This window comes from Anser anser (assembly GCF_964211835.1).
Source record: "Anser anser genome assembly, chromosome: 3".
NCBI lineage: Eukaryota > Metazoa > Chordata > Aves > Anseriformes > Anatidae > Anser > Anser anser.
This window is the reverse complement of record NC_139722.1, coordinates 113,933,530-113,952,826: the sequence shown is the minus strand read 5'-3', so window position 1 is coordinate 113,952,826 and position 19,297 is coordinate 113,933,530. Positions and strand designations below refer to the sequence as shown.

The following is a 19,297-nucleotide window of genomic DNA, read 5'->3' as shown; positions in this document are numbered from 1 at the left end:
CCTGGTAGTCCTTCAAAAAGCAGCTTTCTCGTTTCCCTCGAACTCAGCCCAGATTTGAAAAAATCCTGCTCCTGGGAGAAAGGGGATGTCCACCTGGTAAGGGGAAAGAGGCCGAGCAGCATGGCTGTTAGGCAAATAAACCATTTTGAGGCACCCTTTGATCCTTGGGCTTTACAAGGAGCTTTCTCTGTGTAGGGAGCTGGCCTTTTTCCTTCCCCTCTCTCATGTCCCAGCACAAGGCACCTGCACTGCTCCATGCCCTGGGTGAACCCGGCGAAATGTCCCTTGAAAAGGGACTGCAGGATTGAGAGGGCTTGAGGAGAGTGAAAACTCTTTGCAAAACCCCAAATCCTGTCCGTTGCAAGAAAAAGCTACCAGTTTCTTACCAGCTCAGAGAAGAAACTTTGGGGTTCCAGCAAAGGAGCTGGGCTGAGATGAGAGGGGGCTTTTCATTTTTTATATTTTTGGAAAAGCTGAAGGTGGGCAGCTTTGGGGAAAGAAAACACAGTTATGAGCAAGAAGATGATGGATGGGGCAGCTCAGAGCCTGTGGTTTGCTGGAGCAGGGTCTGCCCTGCCGCAGCTGCACAGCCTGCTTTGGGATGCTTCTGCAGCACATCATTGCGGTGTTTAGGGATGGTGCCGAAATCCCTGTGCCTGGGGATGCGCTTCCCACAGCGCCTGGGCCTGGCTGGGCTTGGGGCTGCCAGGAGGAGCTGTATGTGTTTGGCTTTTCTTCTTTTATGCAGGGCTTTTCCCTGCATGGCAGAGCCCGAATCCTGCCCGCAGCCGGATGGGACGGATGAAACGCACCGCTGCAAGTGTGCTTGCTGCCCAAGAAGCAGGAGAGGATGACTTTCTGAATAGTTTCCATCTGATGCTTTAGCTGGCTCATGGGGCTGGAGATGGGTGTTTGGACCTTCAGGCCGGCTTTCCTTGCAGTGTAATCCTTAACTGACAGCATTTTCCCAGTTCCCAAGGCCAGGGTGAACTGGTTTCCCCTCTCCAAGATGGGATGGGACACTGAAGACTGGCACGGAGACGCGGAGGGGCATCTCTGCCACCAGGGCTTGTGAAGCAGTGCCCGTCCTTCCAGGTGCTCCTGACCTGCCCTGAGGGCCAGGATCAGAGCTGGGAAGCTCAGATGTCTCTCAGCCTTAGCTGGCTGCACATCTCTCATTCAGCCCCAGAAATGTTTAAGATTGGCTCTGGAGTGCCTGGACTGAGCTGGAAGCCTCTGACCAGCATTTGAGCTGACTGCAGGAGATTTTTCCCCTTCCCAGAGAAGTGACTGCAGCATCTTGCAGCCTGGAATGTGCAGTGAGAAGCTCTTCTGGTCCCAGTAAATACAACTTCTCGTTGGGATAATAACATTCCAGAGCCCAAGAAATAGCTAGGTTTGCCTCTGCTCCCCTTACAGGCACTGAAAGCAAGCTCTCCCCGTGCAGCTGGCTCCAGATGTGCTCTGCATGCTCTGGGAGAGCACCAGAGCCACCAAGGAGGGTGGCTGGGGACACAGTAGCAATGTGGAGTGCCTGGTGGTGGGATGAACCTCCGTCCCCCTCCAGTACAGGGTTCCCAAGCCGGTGCTGTGGAGAAGCAGGAGGAGGTGGCTCCATCATTGGTGTGGTGGTGTCGAAAGGGGACATCCCAGCACAGCCACCGTGCCTGATGTCTAGCAGCCCAAACCCACATCTGATGCGGACCACAGATCACCTGCATCCCAATCATCGCTGGTCAAAATCCCTGCCCTGCAAATGCTCTGGCCACGGGGGAGCCTGCAAGCAGAGCAGAGTGCTGGCAGAGGCCCAGCAGCAGCAAGGAAAGGAAGGTGTGAGGTGACTCAGGAGCGAGTCATGGGCTCCACCAGACGCAGTGATTCCTTTTGGGGCTCACGGGCATGAGCCGAGCCCGGGACAAACCCTGGATGCCCCCTTAGGTGTGGAGCAGCTGAAGACCTCGCATGGAGGTGGACGTGGGATGCATGGAGCCACGCAGGGCCATGTGGTATGCACCTGACAGGGTGAGAAGCAGCAAAGAAATCAGGGAAGAAGTGTAGGTGTAATTAATAGAGGGTGAAGAGCCCTCGTGTGTGGCAGACATACTTGAATGCTCTTGGCAAGTGGGGCCGAGAAACAGCTTAGATAGTTGAAGTCCAGCACTAAGTCCCCAGCATTGCTTGGAAGGCAATAATCCCCAAATCTAAATACATAGAGAGATGCCTGGAATGTCTACAAGGCCCAAAAAACACATAAAAGGAGAGGGGAACCAAAATGAGAAAATGCTCCAAAAGAAGTCATTAAGACTTAACCTTGGCCATGGCCCTGGACCTCCTGAATGTTCTACCAAGTGACCCGCACCGACCTGGTCCCACTCCGGGAGGGAATGGTAGCTGTGACAAACAGGGGGGTCCTTAGGCAGCGCTGTCTCAGAGAGGACGGGGCATGGCACGTGCCTGAGCCCACTCCAGGTCCCCTCACGAAGCTTCATGGGGTTACTCTGTCTTCTCCCAGCCTCCCAGGCCAGGTGGGAAGGAGAACCTCAAGAAGTGCAGAATGACTGTGCATTCCCCGCTCCTCCACCTCCTGTACTGGCAGCAGGGCTGGGATTTTGCCTGCCCATGCTGAGGGCTCTCTCTGGAGTCACCTTGCTGTGGTCTGTGCCTGCTCATAGGGCCTGAAGAGAGGACCAGACGCTCCTGACCACCTGTCCTGTTCTGCTACTCTTCTATCCAGCCCAGAGCAAAGCCAAAGGAACAAAGCGGAGCCAGCGCTGCCTGCCTGAGCACATCCCAGCCCATCCCAAAGGGCTGTGATGGAGGAGGAAACAACACCTTATTTCAACTGTTTCCCACTTGGCAGCCAACGAAAATGCAGAGCACGTGGGGCATGCGCTCAGCTAAGGACCATCCAGACTTTCCAACAGCTAAAGTAGGCGTGGTTGGCATATCCCACTGGGGAAGGACTGGGGTATTTCTTTCCTTGAGGCGCATGAGAACGGGGCGCTGGAGCCACTGCAGGCATCCCTCCTACTCACCCGTGAGCCTACATGGTCACACAGGACATCCCAATGTCGGAGAGCCCAGGAATGGGGTCTTGAAGCTTTCTGCACAACTCTGGGCAACCCAGTGAATTGGCCAAACCTTGTAGGTACCACAGGTACCATCACTCACCCACCAAACAGACCCTCAGCTGAATGAGACAGATCCCCACAAGCAGCAGTGACAATTCTCTTGCTATACACAGAAGAGAACACCAGCAAAGCTATTTTTAAGATCTGAATTTTATTGCAGCAGCGCCAGGCCAGCAGCTCCAAGAAGGCCATGCTGGCACGCAGCACATACATTAGCGCTGTGCCATCTCCTCCCACCCCGCAGATTTATATCACGGTTTGAATCCTCACTAAAGTGAAAGCACGAGCACGCATTCCACACCACTTATTAATCCTGTTACGGGCCTTAATGAGGAGCTGAACCATGACATTTTTATTTGTTATGGTTGCTAGGTATGTTGCTAAGCCCTACACACCATACCCCAGATCCCAGTATATCTGTGATATCTGAGAGAGCGTACTGGGGAATTCGTTTAGCTGATATTGCCAAATTTAGTTATACTTTGAAAAGGCTGAAAAAAAGAGCCATTCACGAACTTCTCACAGGCATACCTTTTTCCTTGACAACGCAAACACATGTAAGGATATTTAAATAAACAGTTTTACCCTGCTTGTGCTGACACATTTTTCTGCCCGTTTAAAATTAATTTTGTGGGTATGCCTGAGGAGCACACACAGCTCTTGTGCCAACCCACAAGGTGAAAGAGGAGTTGTCCACCCGAGCAGGGAGCAGACCCAGTGCTACAGTCCCAAAGGGGTCCGGACACCAATAGGTGCCAGGGTCCCCCTGGAGCTGCATGGAGAGGGCTCCACATGCCCCACACTGGAGAAGACCTGTGTGTGCTGCAAGAAAAGTGGGACCCAGACTATTATTTTAAACCTGAAGTTCTCTTCTTTCTCTATTGCCTGGGGAGATGGTGCTGACAAACAGCACATGGGGATGCTCACATACCAAGGGCACTAATTAGTCTTAATGGCCCTGACCAGCTCCACCTGGAGCCACCACCCATTCCCCTGCCCATGCTTCCTGGAGCCCCATTTCAGTCCCTGCCTGAGTTGTACTGTGGCAGCACTGGTCTCCAGCTCAGATTGCTTTGCTGGTTTGACCTAGGACTTGCCTCTTCTCCATGAATGTGCATGTTGGCCTGGATGCTTGGTTGAACCTGGCCGTGATCTCCTGCCCTGCTCACCTAGCCAGGAACTAGACTGGCATGCAGCACCGCAGCAGCAGGGATCCTAAGGTCCTGGTGCCTGGCCGCTGTGGCATGGAGGTGCGGCCGTGGGGAGATAGCTCCTCCATAGCCTGGAGTACAGCCAGGCTGCCTGACAGCATGCAAACCAGAGATGGGAAACAGGGAACTGCAGGGACAGGAACTGTCCCAGCTGCAATATCTGAGGGATCAAAAGGAGCTGGCTTCCCTGGGCCTTTCTGCTCTCCAGAGGTGGCTCGGTGGGGAACAGCATCGCCTGTAGCCACTCGTAGCAGAGCCCTTCTGGAGGGCAGGGGCAGGAGGATGCTCTGGAGGTAAGGAGCCACCTCAGGCTGCTGAAATCAAAATAGGCAGGGAGAGGAATTCTCTGCAGTGCCAAGCGGAAAGCTGCAGCATGAGTCAAGCCATTGCACAAGTGAAACTCTAATGGGATAATGGGAATGCTTCTGCTACGGGAAGTGCTTTGTTCGCAGAATGCACTTCAGCAAGCTTGGCCAGCAGTGCAGAAGGCAGGCTTCATTAGCTTTGCTGTGCACTCAACTATTTCTTCTGTCGGACTTTGTAACAAGCCTCAGTAGTAAGGCACTGTAGGTGATCAGGCATAGGAAAGGGGAAAAGACACTTTTTTGTTTGTAGGGGGAAAAATGTTCTATGTCAGAGCAGAGCAACTGTAGGATCACCCCTCCCAAATGGGGACCAATGTGGGTGTTCTCATCTTTTATTTTTGTGTTAGGATTGCTGGCACTGGAAAAAGAGAGTCATATGTCCTGAAAAGCCCTGTAAGCCAAGGAGACTAGCCTGTAAAGGAAAATAAGTTGATGTAACTTACTTGGTTTTATTCCAAAACGTTTTGACAAAGTCCCTCAAAAGACAATCTTAAAAGAAATAACATTAAAATTGTTAGAGAACAACAAACAAGGCTCTCTCAGGGACTATGAACTGCTGAGAGTCAGCAGAGCCAGGGCAGGAATGAATGGCCAGCTCTCAGCATGCAGGGGTCTGGCAGGTGGGATGTCTCTGTGTTGGTGCCAGTGTTGTTGTAAATAGATATGTAGGAATAAGTTTATGGAAGAAACGATGAGCAATGAAGTGACAACACTTGAAGCTGATGCTATTTATTTGAGTTGGGCAAGACTATCCTAAGGTTAAGGTACGTAACTTAGAGACACAGTACTGCAGAAGAGGATGAAATTTATTGAAAATGCAAAGCAACATGCACAGAAGGAGATGCTGAGGAGAGCTACCGTCCATGTTGATAGACTACAGAGTAATAAGAGCATGGGAAACGTTGGACTGTGGCTGGCTGAGCTGCGTGAGCCAGCAAGTGCTGCTGAAGAGAGGTGAGACCTGCCCCAACCATCGCGTGAGATAAACCACAAGGCCTTCATTTGCTTTTGTTGCATTATTGGTTTCAATGTAGCTCTTCAGCGTCCTGCTCCATGGCTTTGTTATGGATTTCTGAATGAGTGTTGAATGTCCTCCCTTTTAATCCACCCACACACACAAAATCACTGAAGTGATGATAAAAGCATCTGGATTGCCTTTTCAGTACAGATTTTAATCCTGTGCTGGCCAATAATTTCTTCTCTAAGTAACAATTTTATTATCAGTCTGAATTAACATGCAAATTTCTATAGGCCCCGGTCATGCTGATTTTAAATGCTCTTATTTTGAGGAGAAGTGTAGTCGGAGGCTAGGAGGATGTTGGCTCCAGTTGGAGGCTGGTCACTAGTGGTGTCCCCCAGGGCTCAGTACTGGGGCCAGTCCTCTTTAATATCTTTATCAATGATCTAGATGAGTGTACCCTCAGTAAGTTTGCAGATGACACCAAGTTAGGTGCATGTATTGATCTGCTTGAGGGTAGGAAGGCTCTGCAGGAGGATCTGGATAGGCTGAACCGATGGGCTGAGGCCAACTGTATGCAGTTCAACAAGGCCAATTGCAGGGTCCTGCACCTGGGGCACAACAACCCCAAGCAGCACTACAGGCTGGGAGATGAGTGGTTGGAAAGCTGCCTGGCAGAGAAGGACCTGGGAATACTGGTTGATAGGCAGCTGAATATGAGCCAGCAGTGTGCTCAGGTGGCCAAGAAGGCCAACAGCATCCTGGCTTGCATAAGAAGCAGTGTGGCCAGCAGGGCAAGGGAAGTGATTGTCCCCCTGTACTTGGCTCTGGTAAGGCCGCACCTCGAGTACTGTGTTCAGTTTTGGGCCCCTCGCTACAGGAAGGACATGGAGGTGCTTGAGAGAGTCCAGAGAAGGGCAACGAAGCTGGTGAGGGGTCTGGAGAACATGTCTTAGGAGGAGCGGCTGAGGGAGCTGGGGTTGTTCAGCCTGGAGAAGAGGAGGCTCAGGGGAGACCTCATTGCTCTCTACAGGTACCTTAAAGGAGGCTGTAGAGAGGTGGGGGTTGATCTATTCTCCCACGTGCCCGGTGACAGGACGAGGGGGAATGGGCTAAAGTTGCACCAGCGGAGGTTTAGGTTGGATATTAGGAAGAACTTCTTTACTGAAAGGGTTGTTAGGCATTGGAATGGGCTGCCTAGGGAAGTGGTTGAGCCACCATCCCTGGAGGTCTTTAAGAGATGTTTAGATGTTGAGCTTAGTGATATGGTTTAGTGAAGGACTTGTTAGTGTTAGGTCAGAGGTTGGACTAGGTGATCTTGGAGGTCTCTTCCAACCTAGACGATTCTGTGATGATATAGGGTTTTCTTTTCTTTTCTCCTTTTTCTTTTTCTATTGTATCAGAGAATAAGGCTGTTTCTGAAGCTGTTGGTCATCATGGTTGGGGCTCTCATTTTTGCAATCTGGCGCAGCTCAGTTGTGGATGGCAGTCTTCACAGTTTTGTTGGAGAGGAACTGCCAACATGGTCACCAAAAGACCTGAATTTCCCATGTAGCCTGAAAATTAGAGCTATTGCCTATGTCATGTCTAGATATTAATGCGTACGATGGCTTCAAGGTGTTCTCCAGTAAATATATCCTTGAGCTAATAAGATACATTGGTCTTCTGTGGTTTCACTGAGTGGAAAGGACTCCCCCCCCACCCCCAGTTTGGTTGCCCTAGGGATTTGGGACTAAACAACTCTGAAGTGCCTTGGTCTGGCTGAAAAGAGTCAAACTTGAACTAGACTGGGGCGGGGGCAATTGATTTTTTTTTGAAGCGGAAAACTCTGAAATACTGGACCTGGTGAAGTTGGTTGCCTGGAGGCTCAGCTCGGTATGTAGGCTGAGAAGATTAATAGCTCTTTCAAATAATGACCCTTTAATTCTGGTACAGGAGCTGGCTGCAACCTCTGTGCGCAGGCTGTTCGGACGAGATGAACGCAAGGGCTATTTTAACAGTGTAATGCAGTTTATTGAAACATACAGCCATGCTGTCTAAAGAATAAGCGTGGAAATGAAGGCTAAATGAGGTGCTGTTTGGCAATATTGTTTTACAGTAAGTGTCCGAGCGGCTGTGATGCTGTGAGGAAACCTCAGACCTGCTGAGGATGAGCAGCAGGCCTGTGCCCTGGGGAGGATTTCTCTGGGGAAACCCAACGTCCCTTAGAGGTGCTGAGGCCAGTTACCCCGTAATTACCCGTGCTTCACCCGTGGGGCTTGTTAAGGTGGTGGCTGGGCTGCTTTTGGTAGTCACAAGTCATCGCTAAGATCGCTGAGGGAAAGGAAGGTGTGTTTTTATTATTATTATTATTTTTATTCTGTTGGGATATATTGGTAGGTGCTGAGTACCCAGAGTTGTGTTCTATTTTTTTTAAAAAAAAAAAAAAACACTTATGATTCTCTTTTTTACTTTTAGAAGCGTTTTTCTCTCTTTAAAAACTCAGGAGAAGGGGACATCAGAAGCACAGGACTGCTACGAGCTGAGACATGTCGGGAAGGCCTGCAGCCAGCCGCTCCCAGGTGTTTAAAAAAAAAAAAAAGGAAAAAGACAAATGAACCCCCGGGCCCACGCCCGGCGGCAGCTCCCGCCGCAGGCCTCGTTGCCCCTTGAGGGGCCGGCGGGGCCCTGAGCGCAGCGGCTCCCTCCGGCCGCAGGCGGGGCCCCCCATCTCTCGCGAGAGGGCGCGGGGCCGGAAGCGCCGCAACGGGCGGCGGCCGCCATGGCGGGCGGCGGGGCGCGCACGTGACGCCAGCCCGCCCGCGGCGCGGCGGGGCCCCGCCCCCCTGCTGGCAGGCGCGCGCACACGTCGCCCGCGCAGGGCGGCGGCGGCGGCCGGGGGGGCGGCGGGGGGGGCGGGTCCCGACGTCACAGGCGCGTGACGAGCGGCGCGCCGCCGCCAATGGGCGCCGCGTCCGGCGCGGTGACGTGCGGCGGCGGCAGCCAACGGCGCGGCGCGGGGGGCGGGGCGGTGGCGGCGGCGGAGGAGGAGCCCGAGCCTGAGGCGCAGCCGGAGCCGGAGCCGAGCCGGAGCCGGATCCGGAGCGTGCCGCGGGCGGCGGCGGCGGCCAGCGCCAGGCGACGCCGTCTCGGCCCCGACGGGCGCGGAGGACGCAGTGGTGGCGGCGGGCCCGCGGGCCGGGGCGCTGAGCGAGCTGGGGGCGGCGCCGGGGCCGCTGCTGCCGCCGCCGCCGTCGCCGCTGCCGCCGGGGTCGCTGCTGCCGCCGCCGCCGCCGCCTCTGCCGCCATTTTGTGAGAGTGCCTCGAGCGGGCGCCATGTTTGTAAGGAAGCAGTAGGGCAGCCATCTCCGGCCACCAGCACCTCCCCGCCCCGTGTGTGTGTCCTCTCGTTCTCCTGTGCCCCGGGCCTGCTCCTCCGAGCCGCCGCCGGCTCCTCCGAGCCGCCGTCGCCGCCGCCTCCGCCTCCTCCCGCCCGCGCGGGGCGGCCGGGCGCAGCCTGGGCGGCCTCGCCCTGCGCTGAGTGCCCGTTAGTGTCCCACTAGGTAACCGTGAGTGCGACCTTCATCGTCTCTCCTCACTGGGGGACCGGCCCTCCTCCTCCTCCTCCTCACCGAGCCGCCCCCAGAGCGGCCGTGCGCGCCGCCGCCGCCGCCGCCTCCTCCCTCGGCACCACGGGCAGCGGCAGTGTCCTGCCTTCCTCCACCTCCCTCCTCCTCCTCACCACACCACGGCCAGCACGATGGCCTTTGAAAGCCTGTTCTCCAAACCCCCAAACCCAGTTCTTGACCCAAACATGCCCGACTCTGACAGGCAACATGCAGGGGACGAAAGGTCGAGTAACATTCTTCTATCTCTCCGCTTCTCATAATGGTGATACTAGTGGGGTGATGGTGGTGATGATGATGATGATGATAATGATGCCGGGTGTTAATGTGCCGAGGGGGTTAACGATGGCGGTAGATTTGCGGGGCAGGTCACCTCCAGGCTGCAAGGCTGGGGTGAGGGGGGCGGGGGGCCGGGGGGCTCACGGGGCTGCAAGGGCATTGTTAGCAGGGTTTTATTTTCTCGAATGCATGCCTTTTATACATCTTCATTTATTTATTCTGCCTGGGAAGGGGGGCTGTTTTCCATTTCTTTCCATAAATTGCACTTTCCAGCGGGTGTCTGTTGAATGTCACCATTGTTCTTTTTCTCCCTTGCCCTGGTGCTGCTAGTCAGGTAGGAAAGGGTGTTATGAGTTGCTTTTTTTTCTTTTTTTTTTCCACATTGTTTTTGTTTATAAAGAGTCTCACCAGGTCCATGTTTAACGTCATTTTCTTGCCAGATTACACCTTACACGTTTAACTGGATTTTTTTTTATGCAGATTAAGGTCTGACTGACGTTATCTTTGCCACCTCTCAGTCCCCATGCGCAGAAAGCCAGAGTCCTGTTCCTGGTGAAAGGACCTCTGTTCCTCCCTCCCTCCCTTTCTCTCCTGCAGCTGCTGGAAATTCATATCCTTTCTCCAGGCAGCTCTGGCCTTCCTAACTAGTTCCAAAAATACTGTTTCTGGGTGACAGCTACCAGTCCTTCAGCGTACATCTACTCACAGTGTTTGTAACACAAGTGCAGGAGTTAAAATGACGGTTTTTGACAGCCGCCTTTCAGTCCTTTCCGCCCCACACAGCTCCACAACCATGCTTGGTACTTGTTTCAGAGGACTGAAAAACACCTAAGGGTCTGTGAGCGAATGTAACAGTTCCCTCACTGGAGAAAGAGTCATAAATTCTGTGTTATAAAAGGGGAAATGGAGGGCCATACGAGTTGATCAACTGGTCCAAAAATCATACTGGGATTTAGCGACTGGTTCAGGGCAGACCTCAGAGCTTCTGATTCCTGCTCCCAGCTTCCTAAGTTTAATATTGAAATAGTGTAAGCTGTGTCTCACTGTGTGTTCCAAAAGCGATATGTAGAAAGCAAAAGAGTAATACACTGGGATGGCTGAAGATATAGCATATACTTGTTATGTTATTTCAACAGTAGCAGCAGAGATGTGTTAGGGTGTAGGCATTCCTAGGTCTGTGACTTTTTACTGCAGATGCTGTTTCAGGGATTGAAGATGCTTTGTGTTTTAAAGTTCTCATTGAGGACGAGCACAAAAAAGCTTCATCCACACTTCTGCTGGAAGCATATTTTTTCTAGTTTAGAGTTCCTCATGTGATGTTGACAAACAGAGTTCCTCTTACCAGCTGTTCTCACCAGTGCACTTGTCCTTACACTGGTAAATTATGAAATAGAATAAATAAGTGCTACTTAGTAGCCTGATGTACTTTAATACATCTGTTTATAAACACTGCTTTATAATGCTTTAGTTTCAGAAGAGCAGAAGACTAACAAAATCAAATACCTTTTAAATAATACTTTTAATCAGCAAGACTTCTGGAAAACTCTGTCCTCTGACCTGAGATGTGTATGGTAAACCACACTCTTAATACACCTAGAGCGTTATTAAAAAAAAAAAAAAGCCCTAAATATAAGTACTGGTATTGTATTAGATATGTAAATGTAATCCTGTCAAAATGTAATATTTATCTAGCTGAAATTTACAGAGTTTCCCCAGGAGCTGGTTACTTGTGAGGCCTAGACAAAACCAGGGTCTTTCCCTGCCCCAGAAGTCAGGGTTGGCTGGAGGGGACAGGACAGCTTTCAGTGGGAACGCTCTTGTAGTGCTGAATTGGTTTGTCAAGTCTCCTTTGTAGTAAGTTGAAAGTGAGATATAGTATTTTGGGTCAGTTCTGTAGAAAAGATGCAAGAGCCTGATATACTCATTTTCTAAGTTAATGTGAACTGGAGTTTTACTCTAGTGCTAGTTTGGTGTTTTAAAAGTAGTACGTCTAGTTTCATTATGTTTTATCTTGCATTCAGGTTTTTTGCTGCATTGGTAGCTCAGACAGACCAGTTTACTATAGATGCAGACCATAATGGGAAGGTAGTGAGATCACGTAACAGATTAGATCGATGTGTGCAGCATGAATTAATAGCATTTCTCTGAACATTTAAGAGTTTGGTTTTGAACTGATCTGTAGAGCTATGAGGAAGTTGGTTAGTGCTTTGAGCAGTAGGAAATAGTGAAAAACCTTGCCTGGCTGCACTCAGAGCATTCTAAGATGGAAGTGTTGTTCTAATCCAGGGTCTTTGTTGTCTTGCTTTATAGATGGGGCAGCTGATTACATAAGGAAGGGTTTTCATTCTTGAAATATTTTTAGTTAACTCATTGTGGGGACGTGCCCTCTCCTGGTGTGTTTGAGACTTTGTGTACACCCAGATAGCAGGTATCTTGTCATTTTGTCCTGTCAGGTTACATTTTATTGTGGATTGCTTGTTATGTAGGTAATTTTTCATGAGTAAGAAAGAACTCAGAGGCAGGGTGCAGGCAAACTCAGCAACAGCAAATAAATTCAGAGGAACGAAGTCCCCTTGGGATACACGCAAACTCGGCTCTGGCTTGCCATCAGCAAGGCAAGACTGTGGGAAAAAGGAGCGCAGCTTTAAGGAAGGAGCCTTGGTGTATAAACTGCTGTGTGTGCAATGAGTGCGTTCTTCCGGACATCAGCACGGCCTGCTTAGTGTGATAGTCTGCGGGTATTGTCACGCCCCCAGACAGGGCGCTTGCTATTCCGCCTGAACTCTTGTTTTATAGGCATTGTCCTGTCCTGCATGTGGCCAGTGGGGCACCCGCTTGAATGCCTACGTGCCTCAGATAAGACTGAATGCTTGCTGCAAACCTAAGAGTTCAGTCCTCGTGCAGATTTCTGCAGACTTTGATTTTCTGACTAATATTGAGCTGTTACAGACAAGAGAAGGACTTGTTTGCTACAAATAGTTCTGTGTTTGAAACCAGTGCCAGATTTCCAGTTGCCAGAAACGCAAGAAAGTATTTTTTTCTGTGAGTTGGAGGGTGGTTTTTTTGTATATATATGTAATTATATATAAAATGTCCTATTGGTATTGGTTCTTTCTGTTTGCCATTTCTGCTTTACTGTCATTTAATCTCCATACACAGAGTTTTCCTATAGTATTAACTGCTTTAAAAATAGCAGTGACCTAATGATAGGTCTGAGCAGTGAGATGCTAACTCACAGATCACGGAGGTGCAAGTAATGCCTCCATAGCCAGCGTGGTTGCATTTAAGTAGCAGGCCCCTTTTTACTTGTTCATGGTGCAACAAAGTAAATTCTGCATCTAAGACAGCTCTCTGATGGACACCCAAACGTCCTGTACAAAGTTTCTTGAGAAAATTGTCCTGATTTCTGGAAATGCCACTGCAAAGTCACGCTTTTCTATATTTTAGGTTCCTTTTCCAAGAACTATGGAAACCCCCATTGCACACTTCTTTGTTATACATTGAATATCATTTTTACATTTTGAAATTCATTTGATAGTCACTTTCTTGTTCAAGATAAACTGATTTGTGATTCGGTCCAGACAAACCAGGTGAATAGAGACTCCACACAGTTGCTCCTTTGTATTTACTTTATTTTCCCAGTTTCTTCTTCCAGCTTTCTTAGGCATTACCTGTTCCCTTTCAGTGTACCCGTTTTCCACTCGTCTCCTTGGCAATTATGATTTTAAACTGCTGATACAACAGGTTGGGCTGGTTCACCCTAATGGAGAACTGCTCTGGGAAATTAGTCAGTGGGAAGCAAAGGGAAAAGTGCAAGTGGCTGGTTGCAGACGGGATGGGTAACAGTAAATTCAAGTCTGTATTGTATACCCCAGTTACACGCTTCCTCTGCTGCTGCTCAGTCAGCATTGTTTTGCAGGCTGCTTTGCTGGTGTCTTGTCTTGATCCTTATGGCTCGTCAGCTCCTTGAAGCACCGTAGCAGCACAGATCGGGCAGCGTTTGTGGAGCTGAAGGGCTCAAGATCTCGTATAATCCGTTGTCATACCATCCAGCCCACCTGGCTGTGAGGCTCCCATCCATATTTAATATCACAGTGGATGACTTGCATGTGTCTTTTATTCTGCCCGTTCATTAATGCCCTCTGTCGATGTGTGCATAGTTTGATTTGAAAATGTTTACTTGTAGCTGGATTCGGAGACTTTTTTTTTTAGTAATAGTTAATCACCAAAGAATGCATTCATGTTAACTTGAAGTTGTTTGTGATCCCTGTGTGCAGCCTTGTAGTGATTTATTGGTTCTGAACATGATTTCAAAACTGGCTTTGACATTAGGAAAATAGGAAATGAAGAGAAAACCACTCCCAAATATGCCCTATGGGCAAACAAGGCTTACTTACTGTCCAGTAAACACTGCAGGAGTGGCAAAAATGCGTCTGACTTGCATGGCTGTTAGTCCTCATCCTCCTGGGGCGGAGGGGTGGTCTGTGTGAGTCTCTGTCACTTCTTGTGCAGCAAGAAACGTCTGCAGCTGGAGGTGGGTAGGCAGCAGGGTGAGAAAGCGGGCCTTCTGGCGGGCTCATTGGCCTCCACTGCCACCACCACTGCCACCGCAGGAACCTGGCTTTTGTCTTCTGCCTCCTGTGTTTCCCCCATTGTCAAAGCCAGCCTAGGGATAAAAGATTAAAAACCCAAGCAATCTGCTCTGTAACTTTTCTCAATAACAATTTCACTTCCTGGCTGTAGGTTAAAATAGCTGTGTATTTGCAGAGTGGTCAAACTTAAAGGACAACTACAAGCTGCTGTAAGTAACCAGCGTAACGCTGTGGAAAAGGCCAGCATCAGTTGTCACTGGACGCTGGCTGACTGAAAGAACATCTGCTTTTTGTAGTTCTTCCCTTACTCATTCATAAAAACTAGCATAGCAGATTGCTAGGGCAAATTCATGTAATAAATTTTAGACCTCTAATAGACATTACTTGAGACATGTAACTTTTGTGCCATGGAATGCAGCTGAGTTCTTGTGCTTGTGAGGATTTTCCAACAGCACCATGTTAGCTGTGAGGGTGCTGCAGGTTGATCACGTGGCAGCGGGCAGGAGAGAGTGCGCGCATGGATGTGAGACGTGGCGAGCCGCGGGTCTGTGCAGTCACCTCTGTGAGGGGTGTGTCATTTCACTAAATGGCTCCTGACCAGTGCCCAAACCACCTGTGTTGTCTCTCTCTTGCATCATATGGCCTTATTGCAGAGGTCAGCAGCATAGGTGCACTACGCTGTTACCAGCTCCTGTGAACTGAGGGCTGTTAATATGCTGTTCCTACGTGAGAAGATGAGATTTTGGACATCCTGGATGTTTTATGATACCCTATCTCTTTTAGAACTAATTGCAGGAAGAAGAGGTGAAGGTTTAACAATGCACTCATTTTAGGAAGAAATAGACTTGTGTGTACATATATATATATTTGGACAGTAAAATTCATTTGTCACCAGAAATTAGTAGCTGCTTAAAAATAATTTATTGCTTAATGTGCTGGAGTTCTGATCGTTGGTAATGTTTGCAGTCTTGTTACTGGGTCCTTTCTCTACAGCAATCCTCTGTGTACAGGAAGTAAAAGGGAGAGGTTTGCAACTTTCACTTTTTTGTTCTATATACTTTTTCTAGTGTTGGTAATGCTTTCGGAAATTCTTGGTTATTAACGTTCTCTTTAAGGCTTATTCTAATAAGCAAAGTCAAGGGCATCACATTGTAAAACAAAACTAAATTTCTAAATGAGACCTTTCCTCAGCTATGAATTAAACCTACCAAAAATGAACTTAACAGAAAATAATGTTTGATGATAAAGTTTCCCATTTTGGTTGTATGATGTTGTTCCTGTAAGTTCTTAAAGCATACAGTAGTATTCTTTAGATTCTCACATGGCACCTGCTGTATTTGCATGTATGCCAAGTAATTGCATTGGGAGGATTGAAAAAACAGTCCCAGGAGGGGAAAAAAACAACTTCCAGTTTCCTCAAAATACTTCAGAGCTCCGATCATTAGCATACTGAGAAGATGCAGCTAGTTTTGTGTATCTTGGGCTTCAGGAGCTTGAGTCATAAATCTTTGAAGACAGAGAATGCTGTTTGTAAAACTGAGGGGGGTAAGGGCAAGAAAGGTAAGTTAAAGCCAAGTTTGAATGTTAGGTGTTACCCTGGAAGTACTGGAGTGGTGGTGGGTTACTTTACGTGTGGATTTCTGTTTTCCATAACCTAAGAATCGTCTAACTGGTCTTTCAGTGATTTTACCAGACCGATTCTCCTCTAAAAATTACTTGGCTTCTGTGTCTCTCTAATCCATTTTGGAGATGTGCTAGAAATACGCTTGGGGCAGTGAAAATGCTTTATAGGTTTATTCCACATATCCATCAAGTTCCAAGTGTCCAGGGATCATGGAAGAGGGAGTGATCCATCAGCAAGTTTAGTTCTTTCCCCGGCCTTTGGAGATGAACCAAGTTTTGTTGTGCAGGGCTCGTAGGACAGGATCGGTGCCAGAGTGCTGCCTTCAGACAGGCTTTGTTTAGCTCGTGGTGTTTAGGTGGTGTCAGTTTTGCATCGCCTGTGTTTTGGACAGCAAGATTGCCTTCACTGTCCCGTGGCTTAGGAGGAAATAGCAGTACCATTTGGCAATGTGGTTTAATCACTAAGCTTCTCCAGGGCTCCTTGTGAGGAAGTTCCAGTAGGTCAGGCTATGGTAGCCAAACAACCTCCCAGTCACTTACACTGGGTATTTCAGGAAGTCGCTTTTGTTCCCCTTCCAGAAGGACTTAAATTGCAGTGGGAAATGCCCGGCTGTGAGGCCTGCTGGGGTCGGCAGTGAATGGCTGCCTCACCTTGGGGTAGGCCACCTTGTGCAACGCTTCTTCCCAAGTGTGCTTCTTCCCAAGTAAGGCTTCGGTGCTCAGGGGGGTTCACAGCATAAGGAATACAAAAATAATTGGTGTCCCCTTTTAAGGTGGTATACTTTCACTAGGGGAAAGCTGTAGTTTTTCCATGCCCTTACAAGTTGGATCCTGTATTCCAGGTGTCCTTTGTGGGAACTGATGAGGAGAATCTGTGTTAACCTGTTGCTTTTTATTAACGCTTTGTCTTGCAGCTTCCAAATGTGTGTAGGGGCAGTATCAAACAGCTTGGGAATCCCGCTGTTTTTAATGCATGTCTGCATTGTGAAAAACACATACAGCACTGCCTATTCAGTTTGGAGCAATATGTGTGGAATCTAGCTAAGCGTGACGCTCTCATAGCTTCCCTGCAAAATCCTTCTTTGCTCTGATATTTTTCTTTCCCTAGGGAATCTAGAGGAATATCAAAGAAAGAGACAAAAGATGTGTCAGGTTTAGCTCAGCCTTCGCAAATACAAGTATAGAATCCAGGAAGGTAACACATGGCAGAAGTTTAAAAAAATAAAATGCCAGTGTGTATTCCCTCAACGTAGAGGCTGTCTTTGTGACTCCTAAGGTATGCAATGTGTAGGAATTGCATCCTAAACTGTTCCCCCCACAGTGTGTTGGCATTATTTCAGTGAAGGGTCTTTCTCTGTTGTATTGTTCTGTGGGGTAGGGTAGTTGAAAGAGAAATAAAGTCTTGAAAAAGAAAGAAGATGACAGTTCCTTGCTTTTCTACATTAAGAAAATTTTGGTTTTATGTCAGATGTCTCCAGCAATAATAGAAGCATTCTAAGATCCTGTGTAAATCCATAATATTCTGTAAGCAAGCACTGTACTGTGCAAAACAGAAGTTGATGTTGTCTCTGGTTACATCAGTGGTGTGACTGTAGTTATCTGCCAAAGGGAAAACAGCATAAAGCTAGGACTCATTTCCTAGAAAATCATCTACTAGCTATGTATTTTCCAGATGACATCTGTTTGTTGACTTTTATTACTCAGTAGTGGAAAAGGAGGTAGTCTTGCTTCACATCACTGAAAGCCCTTCCCAAAGCTGTTTGCTATAGCCAAGTCCGTGGAACACATGTAGGAAGAGAACTTCTGAAAGGGGGAGGTTCTGCACTCGCTTTCTAGCGTCTAGCTTCAGTTTGGATTTTCAATAAAAAAGGAAGCCTAAACCAAAGGTAGTTTCTGCTCTATAGCTTCCTCCAAGCTTTCTCTGAAGAAGAATTAAATCATTTCCTGGAAATATGTTTTAGGCCAGTATCTTTTCAAATTATACTTATCCAGTGATTTTATTTTTTTTTAACATTCTTGAAGTTCAGTCCTTGGAAAATTTTAGGATTTTGAGGAGATAATTTAGGCATTTCGGGAGTAGAGAACAACTTTTGTAACAGTACCTCTGAAATACAATACAAAAGATAGTATTCCTGAGATTCTGCAGTTGTTTTTCCTAGAAAGATACTTGAGTCATGCATGCATCCCAGAAGTGTAAATATATGATGGCAGTTCCCAGAGGAACTGGAAACTGGCAAATGCCTTATTTCCCAGAGAGCATTTTCAGTAGCTGTTTTACTGAAGAGGATATTTTAATTGAGTAGATGTCCTTGACCCAAGTGAGTTTAGCTCACTTTGTCAAAATAGGAAAGACTGTTTTTTTTTTCCTTATAGTGGCAGGTGTTTCATAAATATTTGCATTTCAGTTATGCACAGTTTGTCACATCTCTCCAGGAGATACCTGACTAATAAATACTTTCATGGGTTATTAAATGATGTACTTCCGAACTTGTCAGGGAATGCCTGGGATAACGGACTCTGTGGTGTTTGAAAACAGGATTTGTTTTATGCTTGGGATAGATATTCCAATGTATTGTCCCTGGCCTTGGTGCGGTGCAGTGGGCTGGCCCCAGGTGCTAGGAGAGCATGGCATAGGCTGCAGGGCCCGCTGGGAGGTATGGGTGAGCAGGGAGCCACCCCAAATAGGTTGCCTTCCTTTTTTTTCAGGGCCTTTATGGGATTTTGTGAGCCAATAACTGCATGTGTTTTCTTTGTTCTTTTTCCCATTTCTTCTCCCTAGTGCATCCATTTACTCAGCTTACAAAAATCAGTACTATGGCTTGCTTCTAAGTTCGTAACCACTGTGTATTTTCATTTTTTTATCTATTTATTTGTTTATCCATCTATTTATGCAAGGGGGTGAATGGAACGAGGCAGATGGAAAGACCAGATGCCGGTTTCGTTCCTAAAAGAGAGGAATCTGAACTTGAGACTTCAGCTCAAAAGAGAGGGAGATCTTCCCTCTCAGTAAATTTCTCCTATTTATTCTCCCCATCTGGTCTTATTGTAGTTATGTAATTTCAATTTAAGGGGAATTTTAAATTCTTTTCTCTATCATTAAGTGTTACTGTGGCTTGTCTAATGTGGATTTATTCTTGCTGCTCTAACATTATTCAAATTGGTGTAGCTCAAATGCAGTTGTTTAGTATTTACATCATACTACTGGACCAACAACAATTCATAAGTTGTTTTGTGGGCCTCTTTGGAAGACTTTCTGTTGCCTTCAGGATCAGTGTACTGGAGTACTGCCATTCTGGTTTCAGAATGGCCAGGCTTGCATGTTTCTAGGTCAGCAGTGGCTGGTACATACATGTTTTATACGTATAAATACCACTGCTAATTTATTTTTTCTTAATAGATACAAAGTGATTTTAAAGTACTATTGGCCTAAGGTTACCAGAAATATCTCTGGGCCCTGCTTTCATTTAATTTCTGCTGCTGCTTTCTTTTACACCAGAACCAACTGTCGAGCAGAAGCACGTTGTTTCAATGAT

General features: G+C 48.0%; 1 protein-coding gene across 2 annotated transcripts in view; it reads left to right on the top strand.

Moving 5' to 3' along the window:
* Positions 1-4,163: 4,163 nt before the first annotated feature.
* Positions 4,164-19,297, top strand: part of ZC3H6 (zinc finger CCCH-type containing 6) — a 35,739-nt gene continuing 20,605 nt past the window's right edge. The window contains exon 1 of one of the 2 annotated variants that reach the window (XM_083829667.1): positions 4,164-4,635. In XM_083829667.1, coding sequence (XP_083685793.1) covers positions 4,322-4,635 — 314 coding nt within the window. In that variant the 5' untranslated portion in view covers positions 4,164-4,321. Of the gene's footprint in view, positions 4,636-8,700; positions 9,497-19,297 lie in introns of those variants that run through there. The other variant, XM_083829668.1, reaches the window with a different exon arrangement.